We start from the raw sequence: 25000 nt of genomic DNA, 5'->3' as shown, positions 1-25000 counted from the left end.
GAGTGGATTTGGTAGAACTGAAAGAAGCTGCACATGTCCATTAAAATTGCCAGCCAAAATAATGAAACCTCTGTCATTTGTCATTGAGGTAACCTGCAAAAGAACCCCATAGAATTGGTCCTTCTGAAGGGTAGAGGAAGCTCAGAGGGTTACTGCCTCTGTTGGCAGCAAAATGACTCTCTCTCAGAGTGAAAGGTGGATTGTATGATGCCTGTGTGAGAACAGCTATATGACGTGAAGGTGAGACATAGGGTCTGACTGGAGAGGACATGTGTGGAGTGGAAAGGAGCGAAGGTAGGATGCTCAATTTGGACTTGAAACATCAATGTGCATGGCCGACAAAGTAGAACTGTGCTGAGAGAAAAGTTAGGCCTAACAGGGATTAAATGTGGCATGCAGGTGAGGAGAATGCATTGGTTTGGACATGTGATGTGTATGAAATGCCTGTCAATGAAGTGGATGATACCCGTAAAAGGGGGAGACCCAGGAAGACATGTGATGAAGTAGTGTGGACTGATCTTAGGATGTTGGGACTCATGGTGGAAATGACAATGGAATGAGATGTTTGCCGATATGAGGTCCTAGAAAAGTCCTGCCCACGTCAGCAAAATGGAGAGCTAGAAGAGTTGTGTCCCGCATGGAACAACACAATTTCCACAGACCCTACTCCAAGAAACCAAACCAAATCTCTTCTAAACTGCATCTTTCCCTTCCTCACATTTCTTCCGATCCCCTTTCCTACCCCCACTGCCCTCTACCCAGGTTTCCACCCATCACTCCAGTCCCCACTTGCACCTTCTTGGTAACACCTGACTGCATATTTTATGCCCTTCATACCCCTTTTTTTTCTCTACTCTACCATCACATCTCTGCTCTGATCTTTCTTACTTGTGAGTATACCCCGGCACTTCATCATCATCTCTCTCCTACTCTCTCTTACGCTTTTGCTGTTTTCTACTCTCTCTCTCTCTCTCTCTTTCCCTTGCTCTTCCCTCTGGCTGGGAAGCCACTTGTCTCCCCGACAGCAGCACACTTATTTCTGCCCTCATTCTAGGTCGCTCTCTCTTTTTCTCTCCCTCTCTCTCACTGGGTAACCATGTACCTCCTCTATAACAAGATACTTATTTCTGCTTCTCAACCACATAAAAAGCACAGGCATATACAATACTCTTACTCTTTTACTTGTTTCAGTCATTTGACTGCGGCCATGCTGGAGCACCGCCATTAGTCGAGCAAATCGACCCTGGGACTTATTCTTTGTAAGCCCAGTACTTATTCTATCGGTCTCTTTTGCCGAACTGCTAAGAGACGGGGACGTAAACACACCAGCATCGGTTGTCAAGCAATGCTAGGGGGACAAACACAGGCACACAAACATATACACACACACACACACATACATATATATATATATATATATATATATATATATATATATATATACATATATACGACAGGCTTCTTTCAGTTTCCGTCTACCAAATCCACTCACAAGGCATTGGTCGGCCCGGGGCTATAGCAGAAGACACTTGCCCAAGATGCCACACGGTGGGACTGAACCCGGAACCATGTGGCTGGTTAGCAAGCTACTTACCACACAGCCACTCCTGCACCTATAAATACATAAATACATACACCTATATACATTTTAGGTTGGAGACAAAGTCCTGGGGTATGTTAGACATCTTAACTTTGAAGACACTTTGCCAATACAGAAGGCAACATTGATTTCATAGCAAATTGTTTAATATTTCTGCAATCTGAGCCATCGACAAAGAATATCATTCAGACACAAATGAGACAACGTGAGATGTATGATTGCAAAAAGGGCTGCTCAACAAAAGACGCTGCAAGAAATATTGACTCTGCCTATAAAAATGAAGCTCCAACTGTCTGAACATGCTAACAATGGTTTAGAGAATTTCCATCCAGAAACTTTGGCCCCTCAGTGGCTCCCCTCAATCAGGTTAACCAAGTTCCTTCAATTTCAAGGTTTTACAGAATTTTGGTGGAAGAAAATCCAAAACAAACTGCACAAGAATTAGCAAAAATGTCCAATACACGTCACCAGACTATGGTACAGCTACAGCAGTGGAGGAGCAATGGCCCAGTGGTTAGGGCAGCGGACTCACGGTCGGAGGATTGCGGTTTCGATTCCCAGACTGAGCGTTGTGTGTGTTTATTGAGCAAAAACACCTAAAGCTCCACGAGGATCCAACAGGGGTGTGGTGGCAACCCCTGTTGTACTCTTTCACTCCAACTTTCTCTCACTCTTTCATCCTGTTTCTTGTCCACGACTTCCTATGCAACCGCTGGGCCTGGATGCGCATTCATTCATCCGTCGATGCTGTCGGTGTCGGGGGTTGAGCTGCTTTCTCTTTTGTGGGTCCCACGAATAGCAAAGGACCACCTTTCGGACTTCTCCCAAAAGCTCAACAACAACAACAACACAAAGTGGGAAAGGGGTCTGAACTGAGCCAAGTGAGGACCACATGTTCTGGCTGCTACTCAACTTTATATTAGTGTTACCATTTGCATTTCAATGCCAGCGATCTCCTTTTCAGGTAGAGTAACAACCAATGATGAAACGTGGGTGCTTTACAATGATATCCAAAGGAAAAGACAATGGTTATCAGACAATGAAAAGGAGCACACCACACCCAGAAAAGGCCATGCTCTGTGTTTGGAGGGACATGAAAGGTGACAACTAATATGAAGTGTGGAATTCCAGTGAAACAATTAATATTGGTAATTACGATCACCAACGAGATTCACTCTCTCTCTTTCTTTTCTCTTTTTACTTGTTTCAGTCATTTGATTGCAGCCATGCTGGAGCACCACCTTTAATCGAGCAACTCGACCCCAGGACTTATTCTTTTGTAAGCCCAGTTCTTATTCTATCGGTCTCCTTTGCCGAACCGCTAAGTAACGGGGACATAAACACACCAGCATCGGTTGTCAAGCAATGCTAGGGGGACAAACACAGACACACAAGCACACACATGCATATATATATATATATATATATACATATAGACGACGGGCTTCTTTCAGTTTCCGCCTACCAAATCCACTCACAAGGCTTTGGTCGGCCCGAGGCTATAGTAGAAGACACTTGCCCAAGGTGCCACGCAGTGGGACTGAACCCGGAACCATGTGGTTGGTAAACAAGCTACTTACCACACAGCCACTCCTGCGCCTGAGTCAAAATTTGCAGAAAAAACAATCATCATTGGTCAATCATAAAGGTATGATGCTCCTGCATCAACATCATCATCCTCATCATCCTTCATTCTGAATGCTGGCATGGGTTGGACAGTTTGACTGCAGACTGGCAAGCCAGAAGGCTGCACCAAGCTCCAGTCTAATCTGGCAAGGTCTCTACTGCTGGATGCCCTTCCTAATGCCAACCACTCCAAGTGTGCAGTGGGTGCTTTTTATATGCCAATTGGCACAGGGGCCAGTCAGGCGGCAATGACATCAACCACACTCAAATGGTGCTTTTTATGTGTCACTGGCACAGGGGCCAGTCAGGCGGCAATGACATCAACCACACTCAAATGGTGCTTTTTATGTGCCACCTGCACTAGCATCAGCCAGGCTCAAATGGTGCTTTTTACGTGCCACAGGCACAGGTGCCAGTCAGGTGGCACTGACATCGGCCACGACAACTTGCATTACACAAAACAAAATCCTCACGCTTAATATGGCAGCTTTGGCTCATCCTCCTCACCCACCCAACTTTGCCCCATCAGATTATCCTCTTTTCAGATCAATGCAAAATCATTTAAATGGGAAAACAGTTCAAAAATGAAGAAGGGCTAAAAATAGAAATTCCAATTCTTTTTGCATCGAAACCTGAAGACTTTTATGCCCCAGATGGGATCAACAACTTATCAGCCAGATGGGATTGGGTTATTAAAAATGAGGCTGGAGTATTATCTTCATTAAATGTATCCATTAGGCGTAAGAGTGGCCGTGTGGTAAGTAGCTTGTTTACCAGGCACATGGTTCCGGGTTCAGTCCCACTGCATGGCACCTTGGGCAAGTGTCTTCTACTATAGCCTCGGGCCGACCAATGCCTTGTGAGTGGATTTGGTAGGCGGAAACTGAAAAGCCCATCGTATTTATGTATATATATATGTGTGTGCGTGTATGTTTGTGTGTCTGTGTTTGTCCCCCTAGCATTGCTTGACAACCGATGCTGGTGTGTTTACGTCCCCGTCACTTAGCGGTTCGGCAAAAAGAGACCGATAGAATAAGTACTGGGCTTACAAAGAATAAGTCCCGGGGTCGATTTGCTCGATTAAAGGCGGTGCTCCAGCATGGCCGCAGTCAAATGACTGAAACAAGTAAAAGAGTAAAGAGTATTACAACCAAATAAGTGTCTTTTCCTTTTCTCATTGAAAATGCGACAGGACTCAGTATCCTGCCTAATATATACATATACATACGTATGTATATACACACACACACATATATGTACATATGGGTATGCACATATATACACATACACACACACACACACACACACACACACACACACACACACACACACAAACACATACACACAAACGCATGTTAAAAGTAAATAGAAGCCATTAGTTTTGAAAGATTCTCTAAATCAAATAATGTCGTTTGATGTCTTTGAATATTTGATCAAGGATTTTGTTGTGTCTGCCTTGTTCAATTTAGAATAATTTAACCTGTTTGAGCAGAGTACTAAAAAGTAATGTCCACAGCACCAACAGAACAGTATAATGAGGGGTGTCTATTTAATTTTGAAATGTCTGTGTGTGTTTATGTAAGTCTTTAGTCTTTAGTCTTTTACTTGTTTCAGTCGTTTGACTGTGGCCATGCTGGAGCACCGCCTTTAGTCGAGCAAATCGACCCCAGCACTTATTCTTTGTAAGCCTAGTACTTATTCTATACCTACCCTTTTGCCGAACTGCTAAGTTACGGAGATGTAAACACATCAGCATCGGTTGTCAAGCGATGTTGGGAGGACAAACACAGACACACAAACACATACACACACATACATACATATACATATATACGACGGGCTTCTTTCAGTTTCCGTCTACCAAATCCACTCACAAGGCTTTGGTCGGCCCGAGGCTATAGCAGAAGACACTTGCCCAAGGTGCCACGTGGTGGGACTGGTCCGTAAGCAAGCTACTTAGCACACAGCCACTCCTACGCATGTATGTTATATATATTTATATACACACACACACATATATATATATATATATATAAGTAGGTGAATAAATTATCCTCAGCATGGTTACCATGTAGGCAATCATCGAAATTTTTGATTGTCTTGTTGAGAGAGGCCCCTTTTCTTTCCTGATGAGAAGATTGCATAAAAGGGGTAACGACCCCCTTCGGTCATGAATGACCATGGGATTGCACCTAGAAAGTTACCCTCCTAGACACAAGTCCGGGCAAGGTTGTTTATGGAAGACCAGCAGTCGCCCATGCATACCAGCCTCCCCTCTCCACGCCACCAGTGTTACCCAAGGGAAAGACAAAGGTCGATACAGCTTGGCACCTGTGACGTCGCAACTCATTTCTACAGCTGAGTGAACTGGAGCAACGTGAAATAAAGTGCTTTGCTCAAGAACACAACATGCAGCCCGTATTTTCCCATATCAAAGTTCAATGAGCTGAGAAAAGTTATTCTATAGTTCACAGTTAGTAGCAGGGGCCACTGAGTATTTATTTTATTTATTTATTTTTTTTATTTTTATTTTATCTAGTTTCAGCTCATGAGCTGCGGCCATGCTGGGGCACCGCCATTTGGTGTTGCTACATGATTTTACTTCACAAATGCTTTTTAGCAATTGCCATTTGGTGCATGAGAGAGTTCGATGCAGCTGCCCTCATCTACACCTCCTGCCGCGAAGTTGGTTCATCTGGGACACCTGACAGGAAGAGATCCAGTTTTATTTTAAAGACATCTGTATCCACCCCATGCAGGTCTCTCAGGTCCTTCAGGAGGATATTGAAGAGCTGTGGACCTCTGAAGCCCAGGCTATCGCAATATCTTGTCTTACACATTGATGGCAAATTTGGAGTCCTTGGCACTGTGCAGTGACGCCAAGTTCTAGTATTTGTGTAACTCATAATGCCAAAGTTTGGGACAAGTCCTTCCAGGATCTTCCAGATGTATATTATGGCAGATCTTTCTCGCCTACGCTCTAAGGAATATAGTCTCAATCTCTTGAGTCTTTCCCAGTAGCTTGTATGCTGCATCGAGGCTATCTTCATGTAGCTTCGTTGGACTGCTTCAAGTTCTGAGATTAATTTGACACTGGTTGGTGACCATAGCTGAGAGCAATAGTCAAAGTGGCTTAGGACAAGTGTCCTCCAGAGGACCATCATGAATTCTTGATCTCTTGTAAAAGTTCTAAGAATCCATCCAGTTCGTCGTTTGCATTTCATTGCCAATTTAGCAACATGTACATGGAAGGTTGCATCATCACTCATGTAAATGCCCAGGTTTCGCACTGACTGTGTCTCTGGGATTGCAATCCCTCCAGGTCCCGTGTATTTTATTGGTATTGCTATTAGTTTTGCAGGCTGGTAGCACAAGGCTTGAAACTTTTCAGCATTAAACTGCATATTATTCTTTTCAGCCCTCTTGTATATTCCGTCCAGCTCACATTGCAGGTGCATAGTGTCTTCAGGGTTCTGTATTACCTGTGAGACTTTTGTACATCTGTATAACTTGTGATCGTGGCTCTCTTTGTGGCTGAGGGCATGGCTGAGGGGGCCATTATGAACAGTAGTGGTCCCAAAACAGTGCCTTGCGGAACACCGCTCACTATTTGCGTGTTATTGGAGGTGGCCCCATTGGCTACTACCACCTGACTTCTATCCTTCAGAAAGTCAAGCAGCATTTTGCCCAATTTTCCAACTGCGCCAAGATCACGCAGTTTGTGACACATCATTCCAGGATCGACTTTGTCCAGGATCAAATTCGAGATATATCTCATCCATATTTGAGTGGTTGGGCAGCTGTTTCCGCACCCATTCATTATGTTGTAAGAGCTGAGTCAGGCAGCTTCTTCCTGGTCGGAAACCATGTTGGGTGTCAGTCAGCAAGTCATTTTCCTCAAGGAAGGTGATTAGTTTTCTTCTGACTATTCGTTCCATGACCTTGCTGATGTGTGAGGTCAGAGAGATAGGTCTGTAATTTTTGGCCTCTGCTCAGCTGTTTCATTTATGAATAGGGCATACTTTACCCGCCTTCAGCTTGCTTGGAAGTTTGCCAGTTGCAAGGAATCTCTGGAAGAGTAACTGCAGTGGTTTTACTAGGACTCACATGATTTTAGAAGGATCGCTGGCAATCCATCAGGGCCAGTAGATGAGTTCGGGTTCATCTTATCTATTGCCCTTATTACATCGTCTTCTTTTATATTGATGTAATCAATCATCACTGCCTCTGATTTTTTGTATCTGTTGTGGCGAAAAAGTCAGCTGCATTGCTGACTGGCAAGTGTCGTAGGGGTAGAATGAAAATACTTTTGAATTGCTCATTTAGTATTTCACTTACCCTTATTGGGTTTCCTGTGAGTGAACCATCTTTTTCGAGGAGTGGCCCTATCCTGCAGTACACCGAAGCTGTTTCTTTGGCAAACTTGTAGAAACCTCTGGGGTTAGATTTTATGTCTATAGCCCAGGCTTCTTTGTCTGCTCTTTCTTTTTCATGGGAGAATCGCAGATTTTTTTCAATCTCCAGCAGTAAGTGAATAAAAATCCAAATTTCAGGAATGAAGGAGACAAAATTCAGACTACACTTGTTTCGTAGCTGGCAGAACTTTGTCTGAGTAGTTCCTACTTATGAGGTTCTGCCAGCTATGAAACATGTGTAGTCTGGATTCTATTTCCTCCATTCCCTCAATTTATATATATATATATTGGCCTGCTTGCTTAGCCAGTGGGGTGGCATCGTTTAAAGGCTAAAACAATGCAAAACGCATTGTGACCAGTGATGTGTAGCAACATCTGAAAGCCTGGTCGGTCACGGTGATATATATATATATATACACTTTTATTCTTTTAATTGCTTCAGTCATTTGACTGCGGCCATGCTGGAGCACCGCCTTTAGTTGAACAAATCGGCTCCAGGACTTATTCTTTGTAAGCCTAGTACTTATTCAATCGGCCTCTTTTGCCAAACCGGTAAGTTACGGGGATGTAAACACACCAACATCAGTTGTCACATGATGTTGGGGAGACAAAAACACAGACACACAACATATGCACACACACACACAACATATGCACACACACACACATACACACACATATATACATATATATATATATATATGTATGTATGCATGTATGTATGTATCCTGAGCACATCTGGAGGCATTTGATGTAAACAAATTAATGTATATGTATATAGGCACAGCCATGGCTGTGTTGTAAGAAGCTGGATTCCAACCATATGATTCCAGGTTCAGTCCCACTGCATGGCACCTTGAGCCAGTGTCTTCTGCCATAGTCTCAGCTTGTGAGTTGATTAGGTAGATATAAACTGAATGAAGCCCATCATTTATATATATATATATATATATATGGGCACAGGGGTGGTTGTGTGGTAAGTAGCTTGCTAACCAACCACATGGTTCCGGGTTCAGTCCCACTGCGTGGGATCTTGGGCAGGTTTCTTCTGCTATAGCCCCGGGCTGACCAATGCCTTGTGAGTGGATTTGGTAGACGGAAACTGAAAGAAGCCTGTCGTATATATGTATATATATATGTGTATGTGTGTGTTTGTGTGTCTGTGTTTGTCCCCTAGCATTGCTTGACAACCGATGCTGGTGTGTTTATGTTCCCGTCATTCACCGATTCGGCAAAAGAGACTGATAGAATAAGTACTAGGCTTACAAAGAATAAGTCTCGGGGTCGATTTGCTCGACTAAAAGGCGGTGCTCCAGCATAGCCGCAGTCAAATGACTGAAACAAGTAAAAGAGTATATATATATATATATATATATATATATATATATATATATGTAAATGATGGGCTTCATTCAGTTTATATCTACCTAATCAACTCACAAGCTGAGACTATGGCAGAAGACACTGGCTCAAGGTGCCATGCAGTGGGACTGAACCTGGAATCATATGGTTGGAATCCAGTCTCTTACAACACAGCCATGGCTGTGCCTATATACATATACATTAATTTGTTTACATCAAATGCCTCCAGATGTGCTCAGGATACATACATACATGCATACATACATATATATATAATTAAAATCACAATAAGGGTGAAAAAAATTGAATATTAATTAATAACATCAATTTAAAACACCAAGTGGCCTAGCGTATAAAGACTGGGTTACAGTAAAAATTATTAATGCAAGTAATAAGAGAGAGGCCACATGTGGTCACTCTAACGCTAGAAATAGATCCGCAAAGGGAATCCATCACTAAAGAATTGTTCTCAAGAATTAATATTTTTTTGATATACTCTACTGAAGATCCGAAAATGATTTGTAAGTAAAATTACACAATCTATTAACGGTGAAACAATTGTCTAGAGTTAATCTATTTTTTCGGTATTTTTCATTTGTACTGCCCGCCTACATTCTTGGCGCGTTAAATTAATTCTTGAGAACAATTCTTTAGTGGTGGATTCCCTTCGTGGATCTATATCTAGCGTTAGAGTGACCACATGTGGCCTCTCTCTCATTACTTGTATACATATATATATATATATATATACATACATACATATATTCACATATATATACATACACACACACACATGCACAAACACAAAAACAAAATAAAAGAAGAAGAATAAAGGAAGAAACTGCATGTGTGTAGCTCACCTGAGAAAACATAAATAATGGCACCGAATAAAGTTTTCACATCGGTCTTGATGTTACCGATCACACTGGTTATGGCAGCCACCACAATCATGATGAGAGCAAAAACTGGATATGGTGCAGACAAACGTATGGCTCCTGGATAGAGAGAGATAGAGAGTGAAAGACAGAAAGAAAGTGACAGAGAGGGAGAGAGAGTACACGATGTAAAAAAGTTTTTTTTATTTATTTTTTGGTTAGTGTTATTTCTTGTTTGCTTCTATCTAGAAATCAAAGGAAATGACTACTCTTCCCTTCACACTTTGCTTTTCTGACCTGGACATCAATGCTTCCAAACTGACCTATTTTCCATTACTTTGCAGACAGATTCGGCACTGAGTTGCGGCGGCAGAATTTTTTAAACTTTCTGAAAGTTTGTAGAACTTTTAAAAAGTTTTTTATAAAAATTTCAAGAACTTCTAGAATGTTCTGGCAACATATATGACTGTATAAATACAGCGATCTAAGGGTTACAATAGGGGGCTGGGGAAATACCTGTTTGAAACGAGGATATTTTTCCACCACATGCCGGTAATTTTCATGCAACACTTTTGAAACGCCAGCGAAATGCCGGTGCCTGTTAATCACTAAAGGAATTCTGTCATCTATTGTGTTGTATTTGCTAAAATTATGCATGTAGGTTTGACTATCTTTGCTAATCTTAGCTATTTCATTTGCTATTTCCCTTAATTGTGACTTAACTGGTACTTAGCTTATCGACTGCAAAAGGATGAAAGGCAAAGTTAACCTCGGCCGAATTTGAGCTTAGAACGTAGCAGCAGATGAAATACTGCTAGGCATTTCGCCCAGCATGCTAATGATTCTGCCAACTCACCACCTTAATAATAATAATAACAATAATAATAATAATAATAATAATAACAATAATAATAATAATAATAATAATAATAATAATAATAATAATAATAATAATGATACAAATCGGCCAACCCGTGCTAGCATGGAAAGCGGACGTTAAATGATGATGATTATTATTATTATTATTTTTATTATCATTATTATTATTATTATCATTATTATTATCATTATTATTATCATTATTATTATTATTATTATTATTATTATTATTCTCTTTATCATTATTATTATCATTATTATCATTATTATTATTATCATTATTATTATTATCATTATTATTATCATTATTATTATTATCATTATTATTATTCTCATTATCATTATTATTATTATTATTATTATTATCATTATTATTATTATTATTATTATTATCATTATTATTATCATTATTATTATTGTTATTTATTAATCGTGATTCACTGTAACCACATTTGACATAGTGTACAAAAGTATTTGCATGCTTCCCGTAATCCCCTATGTCAGTACAAATCCGTTTTAGCCTCAAGAATTGGGATTTCGGATTTCACTGAATTATGTGATGCGGATGATTGGTTACAGTTCATTAATGACGTCCCTTTTGTCTGGGAAGGACCACAGCTTAATGGACTTCTTGCATTTCTGTGACTGTTAGGCTAAAAACTGTGGCTTTCAAGTCCAACATAAAACCTACATCTAGTTTTTCAAAAACTAGCATTGAATTTTTTGACACAAAAGTTAAGTTTTCTGGAGGCAGAATAGTGACAGAGTTATTTTGGAGGCCCACATCATCACACTGCCCCAATCATCACGTAATTCAGTCAAATCCGAAATCCTAATTTTTGAGGATAAAACGGATTTGTACTGACATAGGGGATTACTGGAAACATGCAAATGCTTTTGTACATCATTATATCAAATGTGGTTACAGTGAATCACGATTAATAAATAATAATAATAATAATAATAATAATAATAATAATAATAATAATAATAATAATAATAATAATAAATGCCCTGATGCAGTACCAGGCTGTGGCTCTCATGGCTTCTGATCTTAACGGATTGGAAGTGTTATCATGTACATTGTTTTGTCTTGGTATAAAAGATGGGCTACAGCAGATATTCTGCTCAATACCACAGATTTCGCTTGTCAGTTGTTTGACCTTAACCAGTTGAGCATGTCCCTTAGTGGCTGATGATATGTGCATCTCTGATCACAAGCAGAAGTAGTGGGAGAGCATCATAGCCATGTGTTGAGAGGGATTCTTTGGGGTTTGAATAATTCACCTTCAAAAACATGGGTGGTTCGTTCAACATCCTTTAACAGCCCTTATTCAGGGACCTTTTGAGTGCGATGGGTTACTCGACCAGAAGAAAATTCTAACTGGGCCCCACCTGCGAGATCATGTGCTGTTTATCTTGATATGAGACCACCATGTCGTGCACCCATGGTTATGATGCATGTGTCTAGTGTACCCTTATCAGACAGGTAGTCATGATGGGTATACTGGGCTTCATATATTTTACCCCAGTGTCACTTTGATATCATGCACTGCTTTCTCACTCAATAATAATAATGATAATAATAATAATAATAATAATGATAATAATAATAATAATAATAATGATAATAATAATAATAATAATAATGATAATGATAATAATAATAATAATAATAATTATTATTATTATTATTATTATTATTATTATTATTATTATTATTATTACCGTAAATCCTCGAGTATAGTCCACCCTTGAGTATAATACGCAGGGGATTTTTAGGGGGCTGTACCTCTGAAAAACCTAAACTTTGTGTATAATACGCACCCCTTCTCTAACTTGAGTCAAGGAGGTCTATATACCGTCCTTGGTTTGTAAAACTGTATACAGTAATGTCCTTTATTATTATTGTATATATAACATGATGCAAACATGTAGCTTTTTTGTGCTTTTGTTTGCAGAAAATAAAGAAATAACAGAAATAACGTTTAATAAATGTTGCTTACTGCAAGTTATGGAGGATTTAAGGTATTTTCGCACCCGACATCACAAAATGCGTCTGAATAAACATTGCTGGACAGCAAATAGCGACTCGGACATTGCTTAGAAAATATTTTTCATTTTTAACCTCGTATATAGTACGCACTAGGGATTTTGACCTTTAAATTTTTGGGGAAAAAAGGGGATTATACTCGAGGATTTACGGTATTAAGGTGGTGAGCTGGCAGAAACTTTAGTATGCTGGGCGAAATGCTTAGGAGTATTTCGCCCGTTGCCACATTCTGAGTTCACATTCCACCGAGGTTGACTTTGCCTTTCATCCTTTTGCGGCCGATAAACTAAGTACCAGTTATGCACTGGGGTCGATGCAATCAACTAGACTCCTCCCTCCAAATTTCAGGCCATGTGCCTATAGTAGAAAACATCATCACTGTCATCATCATCATCATCATCATTGTTATTATTAAGGTGGCAGGCTGGCAGAATTGTTAGCACCCTGGACGAAATGTTTAGCAATATTTTGCCAGTCACTATGCTCTGAGTTCAAATTCTGCTGAGATTGACTTTGCCTTTCATCTATTAGGGGGTCAATTAAATAAATACCAGTTATACACTGGGGTCGATGTAACTGACTTAATCCATTCCCCAAATCTGAAGCCTTGTGCTTCCAGTGGAAAGAATTATTATTATTATTATTATTATTATTATTATTATTATTATTATTATTGCTATTAAGGTGGTGAGCTGGCAGAATTGTTAGCACGTTGGGCGAAATGCTTAGCGGCATTTTATCTGTCTTTATGTTCTGAGTTCAAGTTCTCCCAAGGTCAATTTTGTCTTTTATCCTCCTGGGCTCAATAAATTAAGTACCAGTAGAGTACTGGGGTTGATGTAATTGACTAGTCCCCTCCCCCATCTTCAAAGATGAAGCCTCAGGGAGTTATACGGAGGCAGAATTATCAAATTGAACTTGCACACAGATAGGGTGTCATACACACCCACACACATGGGACATTCTTTTTGTTTTAGAACAAAGAATTAGAAAGGAGACAGTTAAGGCTGAAAGAACTTAGTGGCAAGTGAAACAGGGCGAACTTACGAATGATGGCCATGGAAGTACTGGCTTGATCCACTCTGTCGTAACTTTGTCTGTAGTAGTCAATGTTGGCACAAAATGATGGACTGAATTCTGAAATGAAAGGAAAACAAATTCAAAATAGGAAATATCTATATATATATATCACCGTGATCACCATGACCGACCAGGCTATCAGATGTTGCTACACATCGCTGGTCACAATGCGCTTCTCATTGTTTTAGCCTTCAAATGATGCCACCCCCGCTGGCTAAGTGAGCAGGCCAACAGAAGAAAGAGTGAGAGAAAGTTGTGGCGAAAGAGTACAGCAGGGATCGCCACCACCCCCTGCCGGAGCCTCGTGGAGTTTTTAGGCGTTTTCGCTCAATAAACACTCACAACGCTTGGTCTGGGAATCGAAACCGCGATCCTCCAACCGCAAGTCCGCTGCCCTAACCACTGGGCCATTGCACCTCCTCATATATATATATATATATGAGTGTGTATGTGAGTGTGTGAGTGTGTGAGCATGTGAATATGTGTGTGTGTGTGTGTAAAAAGTAGGGAGAAAAAATGTGGTATGACAAAAATCAGGGCTGTGAAGTCAAAATAAAAAACTTCGATTCTGACTCCTCTACTATTGGCATCTCTGACTCTGATTCCTTTTTATGTAATTAAAGTGATTGTGGTCTGCATATCTCATAAAGCACATGCATACACTTGGACTTTGAGTCGGCCTGTATCTTATAACTGGTTTATTTTAAAGAATAAAGATATTGTGAGTCAGAGTCTTTATGGTTTTACTGACTCTGACTTCATGGCCCTGCTAAAAACTCAGGAGTTCCTGAAAATGAAGCCTGCAGAATCCTGTGGGATGCAATGATTCAGAGTGACCATCAGATCAGACATTGGATGCTTGATCTTGTTTTGGTGAGCAAAAAAGACCAAAAAAAAAACATGCTTGGTAATCGACGGAGCATGTCCTGGTGAGGATCCGAGAGGAAAAAAGAAGAGAAAATGAACAGCTATAGGCGCAGGAGTGGCTGTGTGGTAAGTAGCTTGCTAACCAACCACATGGTTCTGGGTTCAGTCCCATTGCGTGGATCTTGGGCAAGTGTCTTCTACTATAGCCCCGGGCTGACCAATGCCTTGTGAGTGGATTTGGTAGATGGAAACTGAAAGAAGCCTGTCGTATATATGTGTTTATATATATATATATATGTGTGTGTGTGTCTGTTTGTCCCCCTAGCATTGCTTGACAACCGATGCTGGTGTGTTTACGTCCCCATCACTTAGCGGTTCAGCAAAAGAGACCGATAGAATAAGTACTGGGCTTACAAAGAAAAAGTCCCGGGGTTGATTTGCTCGACTAAAGGTGGTGCACCAGCATGGCCACAGTCAAATGACTGAAACAAGTAAAAGAGTAAAAGAGAAAGAGCTATGGCAATCTGGAGCGGGAAACACATGCATGGTGTGGGCATTGAAGAGGGTAGGCATGACAGCAATGGTAGTTGGCTCCCTGGGAAGCATCAACCTTTAACTACCAGCATTGCTCAAAAAGATTCCTACAAATGTAAAGAAGAACACAAAGAAAAATCTTCATTGCTTGGGACTGCAAGAATTCTTAAAAAGGGTTCTTGAAGCTTGACCAGTAAAACAAGGGTCACCTTCATCATCATCATTGTTCGACCGTGGTCGAAACAATGGAATTTACCATGCTACGCCAGACTTCACGGTCCATCATGGCATTACGGAGGTCCTGTTGCTGGATACCTGTATCCCTGGAGATTACATCAGGGTAGGAGAGTGTGTGCCCTCTGGCATTGCGAGTAGATGGCTTCCAGAGGAGAAGAGTAGAAATTGCCTCCTTTTTCAGCTCTACAACAATGTCCAGCAAACTGGACTCTCCTACCTTTCACAAGAGATGACACAGGTGGTATTTTCCCATATATTTGCATTTTGGTTGGATGACGCTTCCACGAGAGATTTTGAGCTCTGATAAGGAGGCGAGTATAGGTTCCATCCAACCGCCTAAGGGTCACCTTAGTCTGCTGGCTGTGGACTGCTGACACTTTCCATCATACCCAGCAAAATAAGCTGTGGGTTTTCATCAAATAATTTTTATGATAATAATAATAATAATCCATTCTGCTAAATGTGCAAGGTCTGAAATTTGGGGGAGGGGGTCGAGTCGAATACATTGACCCCAATGTTTCACTGGGACTTAATTTAATGACCCCGAAAGAATAAAAAGCAAAGCTGACCTCAGCAGAACTGGAACTCAGAGCATAGCAACAGCACCAGGCTGTGGCTCTCATAATAATAACAATAACAATAATAATAATAAATGCCCTGATGTAGTACCAGGCAGTGGCTCTCATGGCTTCTGATCTTAAATGATTGGAAGTGTTATCATATACATTGTTTTGTCTTGGTATAAAAGATGGGCTACAGCAAATATTCTGCTCAATACCACAGATTTGCTTGTCAGTTGTTTGACCTTAACCAGTTGAGCATGTCCCTTAGTGGCTGACGATATGTGCATCTCTGATCATGAGCAGAAGTAATGGGGGAGCATCATAGCCATGTGTTGAGAGGGATTCTTTGGGGTTTGAAGAATTCACCTTTGGAAACATGGGTGTTTTGTTCAACATCCTTAAACAACCCTTATTCAGGGACCTTTTGAGCAGGATGGGTTATTCAACCCGAAGAAACTTCTAACTGGGATCTACCTGCAAGGTCATGTGTTGTTTATCTTGATATGGGATCACCATGTCGAGCACATATGGTTGTGATGCATGTGCCTAGTGTACCCTTATCAGACGGGTAGTCATGATGGGTATACTGGGCTTCGTATATTTGTACCCCAGTGTCACTTTGATGGCATGAACTGCTCCATCACTCAATAATAATAATAATAATAAAATAATAATAATAAAATAATAATAATAATAATAATAATAATAATAATAATAATAATAATAATAATAAATGCCCTGATGCAGTACCAGGCAGTGGCTCTCATGGCTTCTGATCTTAACTGATTGGAAGTGTTATCATGTAACATTGATTTGGGTTGGTATAAAAAGATGGGCTACAGACAGGTATACTGGGCTTTGTATCCCAGTGTCACTTTCATGACAAGCACTGTAGCTGCTGCTGCTGCTGCTACTACTACAACTACTAATAATAATAATAATAACAACAACAACAATAATAATCTTAAATGCCCTGACACATACACACAAATATGTGCATTTATATATATATATTGTTGTGTTTGGGTAGAGTCATTCTTTTTTAGTGCCTAATTATTTAACACACACACTGGTTAAGTTTCCACTCTTTTATTTATTTATTTTCCCTAAACAGGCGCAGGAGTGGCTGTGTGGTAAGTAGCTTGCTAACCAACCACATGGTTCTGGGTTCAGTCCCACTGCGTGGCATATTGGGCAAGTGTCTTCTGCTATAGCCCCGGGCCGACCAATGCCTTGTGAGTGGATTTGGTAGACGGAAACTGAAAGAAGCCTGTCGTATAAATGTATATATATATTTATCAATGGAAATAGTAGTTGTGATACCTGTGCCGGTGGCACATAAAAAGCACCATCCGAACGTGGCCGTTGCCAGTGCCACCTCGATTGGCTTCTGTGCCGGTGGCACATAAAAAGCACCATCCGAACGCGCGTGCCGGTGGCACTTTAAAAGCACCAACCGATCGTGGCCGATGCCAGACACTCCTGGCACTTGTGCAGGTGGCACGTAAAAAGCACCCACTACACTCTCGGAGTGGTTGGCGTTAGGAAGGGCAACCAGATGTAGAAACTCTGCCAGATCAGACTGGAGCCTGGTGCAGCCCCTGGCGTCCAAGACCCCGGTCGAACCGTCCAACCCATGCTAGCATGGAAAACGGACGTTAAACAATGACGATGATGATGATGATGTGTGTGTTTGTGTGTCTGTGTTTGTCCCCCTAGCATTGCTTGACAACCGATGCTGGTGTGTTTACGTCCCCGTCACCTAGCGGTTCGGCAAAAAGAAACCGATAGAATAAGTCCTGGGCTTACAAAAGAATAAGTCCCGGGGTCGATTTACTCGACTAAAAGGCGGTGCTCCAGCATGGCCGCAGTCAAATTACTGAAACAAGTAAAAGAGTAAACTTTGCGTGCCTTGCAACCTTTTCAACAGTTGTTGACTCTCTCCATTAATAAAGCTGCATTCTTTTTGTTTGTTTCTGCACACGTGTGTGGGTCAATGAGTGCGCATACACATGTATGTATGTATATATGTATGTAACCCTGTATATGTGTGTGTGCGCACACGTGCATATGTATATACTCATTACTCTTTTCACTCTTTTACTTGTTTCAGTCATTTGACTGCGGCCATGCTGGAGCACTGCCTTTAGTCGAGCAAATCGACCCCGGGACTTATTCTTTGTAAGCCCAGTACTTATTCTATCGGCCTCTTTTGCCGAATGCTAAGTGACGGGGACGTAAACACACCAGCATCGGTTGTCAAGCAATGCTAGGGGGACAAACACAGACACACAAACACACATACATATATATACATATATACGACAGGCTTCTTTCAGTTTCCGTCTACCTAAATCCACTCACAAGGCATTGGTCGGCCCGAGGCTATAGCAGAAGACACTTTTCCAAGATGCCGCGCAGTGGGACTGAACCTGGAACCATGTGGTTGGTTAGCAAGCTACTTACCACACAGCCACTCTTGCGCCTATATATGTATGTGTGTACGTTTGTATGCATGTATTCTGCATATTGATGTGTTTGTGTATTTTTATGTGTGCATGTCTGCTCATATTACCTACGTACCTATCCGTCTGCATGTCTATCTGTTTACATTCATATCCATTTCCCTACACACACACACATATATATATATATATAGATGCAGGAGTGGCTGTGTGGTAAGTAGCTTGCTTACCAACCACATGGTTCCGGGTTCAGTCCCACTGCGTAGCATCTTGGGCAAGTGTCTTCTACTATAGCCTCGGGCCAACCATGGATTTGGTAGACGGAAACTGAAAAAAGCCCGTCGTATATATGTAAATATATATATATGTATGTATGTGTGTGTGTTTATCTGTGTTTGTCCCACAAGCATTGCTTGACAACCGATGCTGGTGTGTTTATGTCCCCGTCACTTAGCAGTTCAGCAAAAGAGACCGATAGAATAAGTACTGGGCTTACAAAGAATAAGTCCCGGGGTCGATTTGCTCGACTAAAGGCGGTGCTCCAGCATGGCCGCAGTCAAATGACTGAAACAAGTAAAAGAGTAAAAGATTATATATATATATATATATATACATATATGTGTACATACACACACACACACACACACACACACCGACACACGCACACATACATCTACATAGCAACCCACTAACTATTCTACCTCTATATAAATATAAACTGTGGGTATGGGGGTATGATTACCTACTACGTATATTTACCATTTAGTATTGGAGATGTTTCATTTAAGAAGATGGACTCCTGTATTTGTCTGAGTGTTGGGTCCTTTGGGTGCTTGAATAAAATGTGGATGTCAAGTTGACCCAGGTTGCCTCCATGCTGGTCCTTGGCATGCTGGTAGAGTATGGAGGACTGTTTTTGTTGTCATATTGTCTCAAATGTTCATTTAGTCTTTTTGCAATGCCCCTAGATGTCTCTCCAAAAACAAAGTGTATATATATATACAAGTAAGTTAGGGGTTACGGATCCAACCCACTAAGGGATAATATTTATCCAATATACTGTTGGTATAATACCCAAATTCTTAATACACAAATGTTTTTAATTGCAATGCAATTAACTTATTTATTGTATTAAATGGGTGAAGGTAAAGAAATATTTTACCATTAATTTATAATACAAATTTAGTTGGTTCATCATCTTTCGGATATTAGAATGCTGACTTATTTATTCACTTATATATATATAGGGAGAGTTTACGGAAAAAACAAAAGACGAAGACAGGTGTTGTACAAAACAAACAGATGTATTAGTATAACGCTCAGGAATAGAAAAAGTCTTTTATGTTTCGAGCCTACGCTCTTCTACAGAAAGGGACACAGAAAAAACAAGGAGTATATAAATATATATATATATATATATATATATATATATATATATATTATAAAATGAGATAGGGGTTGAAAATTAAACCCACTATGGGATAACATATATTGGGTATTATCTGATGGTTGATGTTTGATTGATTTAAGTATGTTTCTCCATTTTCTAATTTTGTAGTATATATATATATATATATATATATATATATATAGATAGATAGATAGATAGATAGATAGATAGATAGATAAAACAAAAATGGGATTAAAAAGTGCTGGCAGATATCAGTTAAGCCCTCAGAACAAAAGAATGAGTTTAAATTTCCAACAATCTCAGGTAAATCCTCAGGTATGACAGGTAAACAACCATTTCGTAGAATTTTAAGAAATCCAAAGAAACCGATAGAATAAGTATTAGGCTTACAAAGAATAATATGTAGAAAGAAAATCCTGTCTTTATTTTAGATGACATCTTGGTTGAGTGAAGGAATGTCTAAAGTTATATTTGGTTTGGTGTTTCTTTTTGTTAGCATCTTTTAACAGCTGAAGTTTTTTTCAGGTGTTCAGTTGGAATTTCAACAATTTCGATTACCTTGATAAAGTTGTGTTGACATAAATATATGTAGATATTATTATTAATTTTAATAATATTGTGTATATCTATCTATCTATCTATCTATCTATCTATCTATCTATCTATCTATCTATCTATCTATCTATCTATCTATCTATCTATCTATCTATCTATCTATCTATCCATCTATATATATATATATCCCTGCGACGGTGGCACGTAAAAGCATCATTGAACGTTGCCAGTGCCGCCTAGACTGGCTTCCGTGCCGGTAGCACGAAAAAAGCACTATCCGAATTGTGGCCGATACCAGCACTGCCTTGACTGGCTTCCATGCCGGTGGCACGTAAAATGCACCAATCCGATCGTGGCTGTAAAAAGCACCCACTACACTCATGGAGTGGTTGCAGTTAGGAAGGGCATCCAGCTGTAGAAACACTGCCAGATCAGACTGGAGCCTGGTGCAGCCTTCCGGCTTGCCAGATCCCCGGTCGAACCGTCCAACCCATGCTAGCATGGAGAACGGACATTAAACGATGATGATGATGATATATATATATATGTATATCCCTCTCTCTCTTTCGGAGAGGCACTGAGCAGCTATACACACACATACACACACGGCAGTAACTCCCGCCTACCGAATTCAATCACAAAGCTCCGGTCCAGCTCGGGGCCATAGTGGAAGACACCAACCCAAAGTGCCATGCAGTGGGACTGAACCTGAAACCATGTAGTTAGGAAGGAAGCTCCCTAACCCCACAGCCATATATATATATATATATATATAATATATATATATATTACTCTTTACTCTTTTACTTGTTTCAGTCATTTGACTGCGGCCATGCTGGAGCACCGCCTTTAGTCGAGCAAATCGACCCCGGAACTTATTCTTTGTAAGCCCAGTACTTATTCTATTGGTCTCTTTTGCCGAACCGCTAAGTGACGGGGACATAAACACACCAGCATCGGTTGTCAGGCAATGCTAGGGGGACAAATACAGACACACAAACACACACACATATGCATATATATATATATATATATATATACATATATACGACAGGCTTCTTTCAGTTTCCGTCTACCAAATCCACTCACAAGGCATTGGTCGGCCCGGGGCTATAGCAGAAGACACTTGCCCAAGATGCCACGCAGTGGGACTGAACCCGGAACCATGTGGTTGGTTAGCAAGCTACTTACCACACAGTCACTCCTGCGCCTATATATATTATATATATATCATCATCATCATCATCATTGTTTAACGTCCATTTTCCATGCTGGCATGGGTTGGACGGTTTGACTGAGGTCTGGAGATCCAGCACCTGCCCAATGCTCCAATCTGCTTTAGCTTGGTCTCTAGAGCTGGATGCCCTCCCTAACACCCACCACTCCAAGAGTGTGGTGGGTGCTCTTTATGCGCCACTGGCACAGGAACCAGTCAGGCAGGCCTGCCATCAATCACGTTAGGATAGTGCTTTTTATGAGCCACTGGCCTGGGGGCCAGTCAGGCAGTCCTGGCATTGATCACATTCGGATAATGCTTTTTACATGCCACTCACCATGGAGCCAGTCAGGGGACTCTGACAGCAACCACATTTGAATGATGCATTTTACATACCACTGGACCAGGAGCTAGCCACGGACACTAGCCACAGCTACAATTTTGGCTTTACTTGACCAACAAGTCTTCTCAAGCATATCATATTTCCCGATGCATCAGGGGTACTCTTAAATGGGCCGGACATGCAACACTGGCATCGTCTATGGCTGTGGTCTCACTTTCGTTGCCAGGTCTTCTCAGTCTCAGCATATCTCCAAAGCTCTCAGTCTTGATCTCTGTGAGGTCCAATGTTCTTTGGTCGTGCACTTCACCACCTCATCCCATGTCTTCCTGGGTCTACCTTTTCCACAGGTTCCCTCCACTGTTAGGGTGTGACATATCTTCACACAGCTGTCCTCATCCATACACATCATATAACCATACCAGCACAGTCGTCTCTCTTGCTTACCACATCTGATGCTTCTTATGTCCTACTTTTCTCTCAAGGTACTTACACTCTGTCGAGTATGCACACTGACATTACACATCTACTGGGGCATACTAGCTTCATTTCTTTCAAGCCTACGCATGTCCTCAGCAGTCACGGCCCATGTTTCACTGCCATGTAGCATGGCAGTCCACACACATGCATCATACAGTCTACCTTTCATCCTGAGTGACAAGCCTTTAGTTGCCAGCAGAGGTAAGAGCTCCCTGAATTTTGCCCAAGCTATTCTTTTTCTAGCAGCTACTCTCAGAGCAACCACTCCACAACAGACTTGGTCACCTAGGTAACGGAAGCTACTAACTACTTCTAGTTTTTCTCCCCGGTGTGTGATGGAATTTGTTTTCTGTACCTCTCTCTCACTTTCTCTCTCTCTCTATATCTATCTATCTATCTATATATATAATATATATATATATATAAATACACACACACATATGTATACGTACATATATATATAATTATATATATATATATATATATACATATATATATATATATATATATATATATATATGTATGTAAAAAAATATATATAAAAATACAAACTGGGACAAGAACGTAAAACATTTAGAAGACGATACAAAAAACGGACGGAACATTCGAAGCCTCTAATCTTCAGTCAAGAACCGGATCATCCTAGCAATTTTGGCTGATTAATCTTGAGATCGCTCCGATCCAGCCAGCCCCAAGGAAAAACTAAGCTATGAGCATTAGATTTCTTGGAAAAAGGATCGAATGTATACGAAACAAGGACAGAAAAACGGACGAGATATACAAATATATCAGGTCATTAAGAACAAAATGTCCGATTTGTTAACTCTAATGTTTTATCCTGACAATTCTTTGTTTTCCAATATTGTAGAATTACATCATCACTTTTCAAAATGCAATCTGTGGTGTCCAATTCTATTGTGAGTTTTCTCTTGTAAATCGGTTTTTGTGAACCCATAGATTGATAAAAAAGTTTGTGTTGTTTATGGATATGAGTTCTGTCAAAGAACCAATGCATCCAAGACAGCTCAAAACATCAATGAGGTGTTTGGTGAAGATGTGGCGAATGAGTACACTGTACGTTAATGGTTTGAGAAGTTCCGGTCTGGTGACTTCTCTCTTGAAAATCCACTTCGGTAGAACTGAGACCAAGGTGGATAATCATGAGATGGAAACTGTAGTGGAAGCGGATACATCTGAAACTCTGCGAGAGTTAGCAGCAAAGCTTGATGATTCGATTCCAACTGTATCAGACGATCTCAAACAAACTGGTAAAGTAAAGAAGCTGGACAAGTGGTTATCACACGAACCGGATGTCATTTTGGAACCTGCTGTTCATTGCTGTCACAGCATAAAATCGAACCATTTTTGCATCGTGAATGTATGTGTGTATGTGTCTACGAAACGGTTGTTGGATTTACCTGCCATACCTGAGGATTTACCTGAGATTGTTGGAAATTTAAACTCATTCTTTTGTACTGAGGGCTTAACTGATATCTGCTAGCATTTTTTAAACCCATTTTTTGTTTTATCTATCTGGAAATTGCAGATGTGTTACCAGTGCCGGTGCCATGTAAGAGAACCTTCCGTTTCGCGACCGATACCAGCGCCGTCCCAACTGGCATCTGTGCTGGTAGCACGCAAAAAGCACCATCCGTTCGTGTCCGTTGCCAGCCTCGCTTGGCCCCCGTGCCGGTGGCATATAAAAAGCACCATCCGTTTGTGGCCGTTTGCGAGTTCTGTCTGGCACCTGTGCAGGTGGCACGTAAAAAGCACCCACTACACTCACGGAGTGGTTGGCGTTAGGAAGGGCATCCAGCCGTAGAAACACTGCCAGATTTGACTGGGCCTGATGAAGCCTTCTGGCTTCACAGACCTCAGCAGAACCGTCCAACCCATGCTAGCATGGAAACAGGACGCTAAACGATGATGATGATGATGATGATGATATATATATATAGGCGCAGGAGTGGCTGTGTGGTAAGTAGCTTGTTTACCAACCACATGGTTCCGGGTTCAGTCCCACTGCGTGGCACCTTGGGCAAGTGTCTTCTACTATAGCCTCGAGCTGACCAAAGCCTTGTGAGTGGATTTGGTAGACGGAAACTGAAAGAAGCCTGTCGGATATATGTATATATATATAAGTGTGTGTGTATATGTTTGTGTGTCTGTGTTTGTCCCCCTAGCATTGCTTGACAACCGATGCTGGTGTGTTTATGTCCCAGTTACTTAGCGGTTCAGCAAAAGAGACCAATAGAATAAGTACTGGGCTTACAAAGAATAAGTCCTGGGGTCGATTTGCTTGATTAAAGGCGGTGCTCCAGCATGGCCGCAGTCAAATGACTGAAACAAGTAAAAGAATAAAAGAATATATAAAGGGAAAGTTTACGAAAATAAACAAAAGACGAAGGCAGGTGGAGTACAAATAAACAATTGTATTAGTAT

General features: G+C 40.8%; 2 protein-coding genes across 2 annotated transcripts in view; one reads left to right on the top strand and one right to left on the bottom strand.

The window, feature by feature from the left end:
- The window catches only part of LOC118768486 (putative uncharacterized protein DDB_G0282133), a 389663-nt gene that overhangs the window by 282916 nt on the left and 81747 nt on the right, over positions 1–25000 (top strand). The gene's annotated exons all lie outside the window — the stretch shown is intronic.
- Positions 1–25000, bottom strand: part of LOC118768531 (voltage-dependent calcium channel gamma-5 subunit-like) — a 45381-nt gene that overhangs the window by 3698 nt on the left and 16683 nt on the right. Inside the window, exons 2-3 of the mRNA XM_036515207.1 lie at positions 13858–13947; positions 9864–9998 (exon numbers count right to left, since the gene is read on the bottom strand). Of these exons, the coding sequence (XP_036371100.1) occupies positions 9864–9998; positions 13858–13947 (225 nt within the window). The remainder of the gene's footprint in view (positions 1–9863; positions 9999–13857; positions 13948–25000) is intronic.

This window comes from Octopus sinensis, linkage group LG30, assembly GCF_006345805.1.
Source record: "Octopus sinensis linkage group LG30, ASM634580v1, whole genome shotgun sequence".
Taxonomy (NCBI): Eukaryota; Metazoa; Mollusca; class Cephalopoda; order Octopoda; family Octopodidae; genus Octopus; species Octopus sinensis.
Note: the sequence above shows the minus strand (reverse complement) of the source record. Positions and strands in the feature narration are given on the sequence as shown.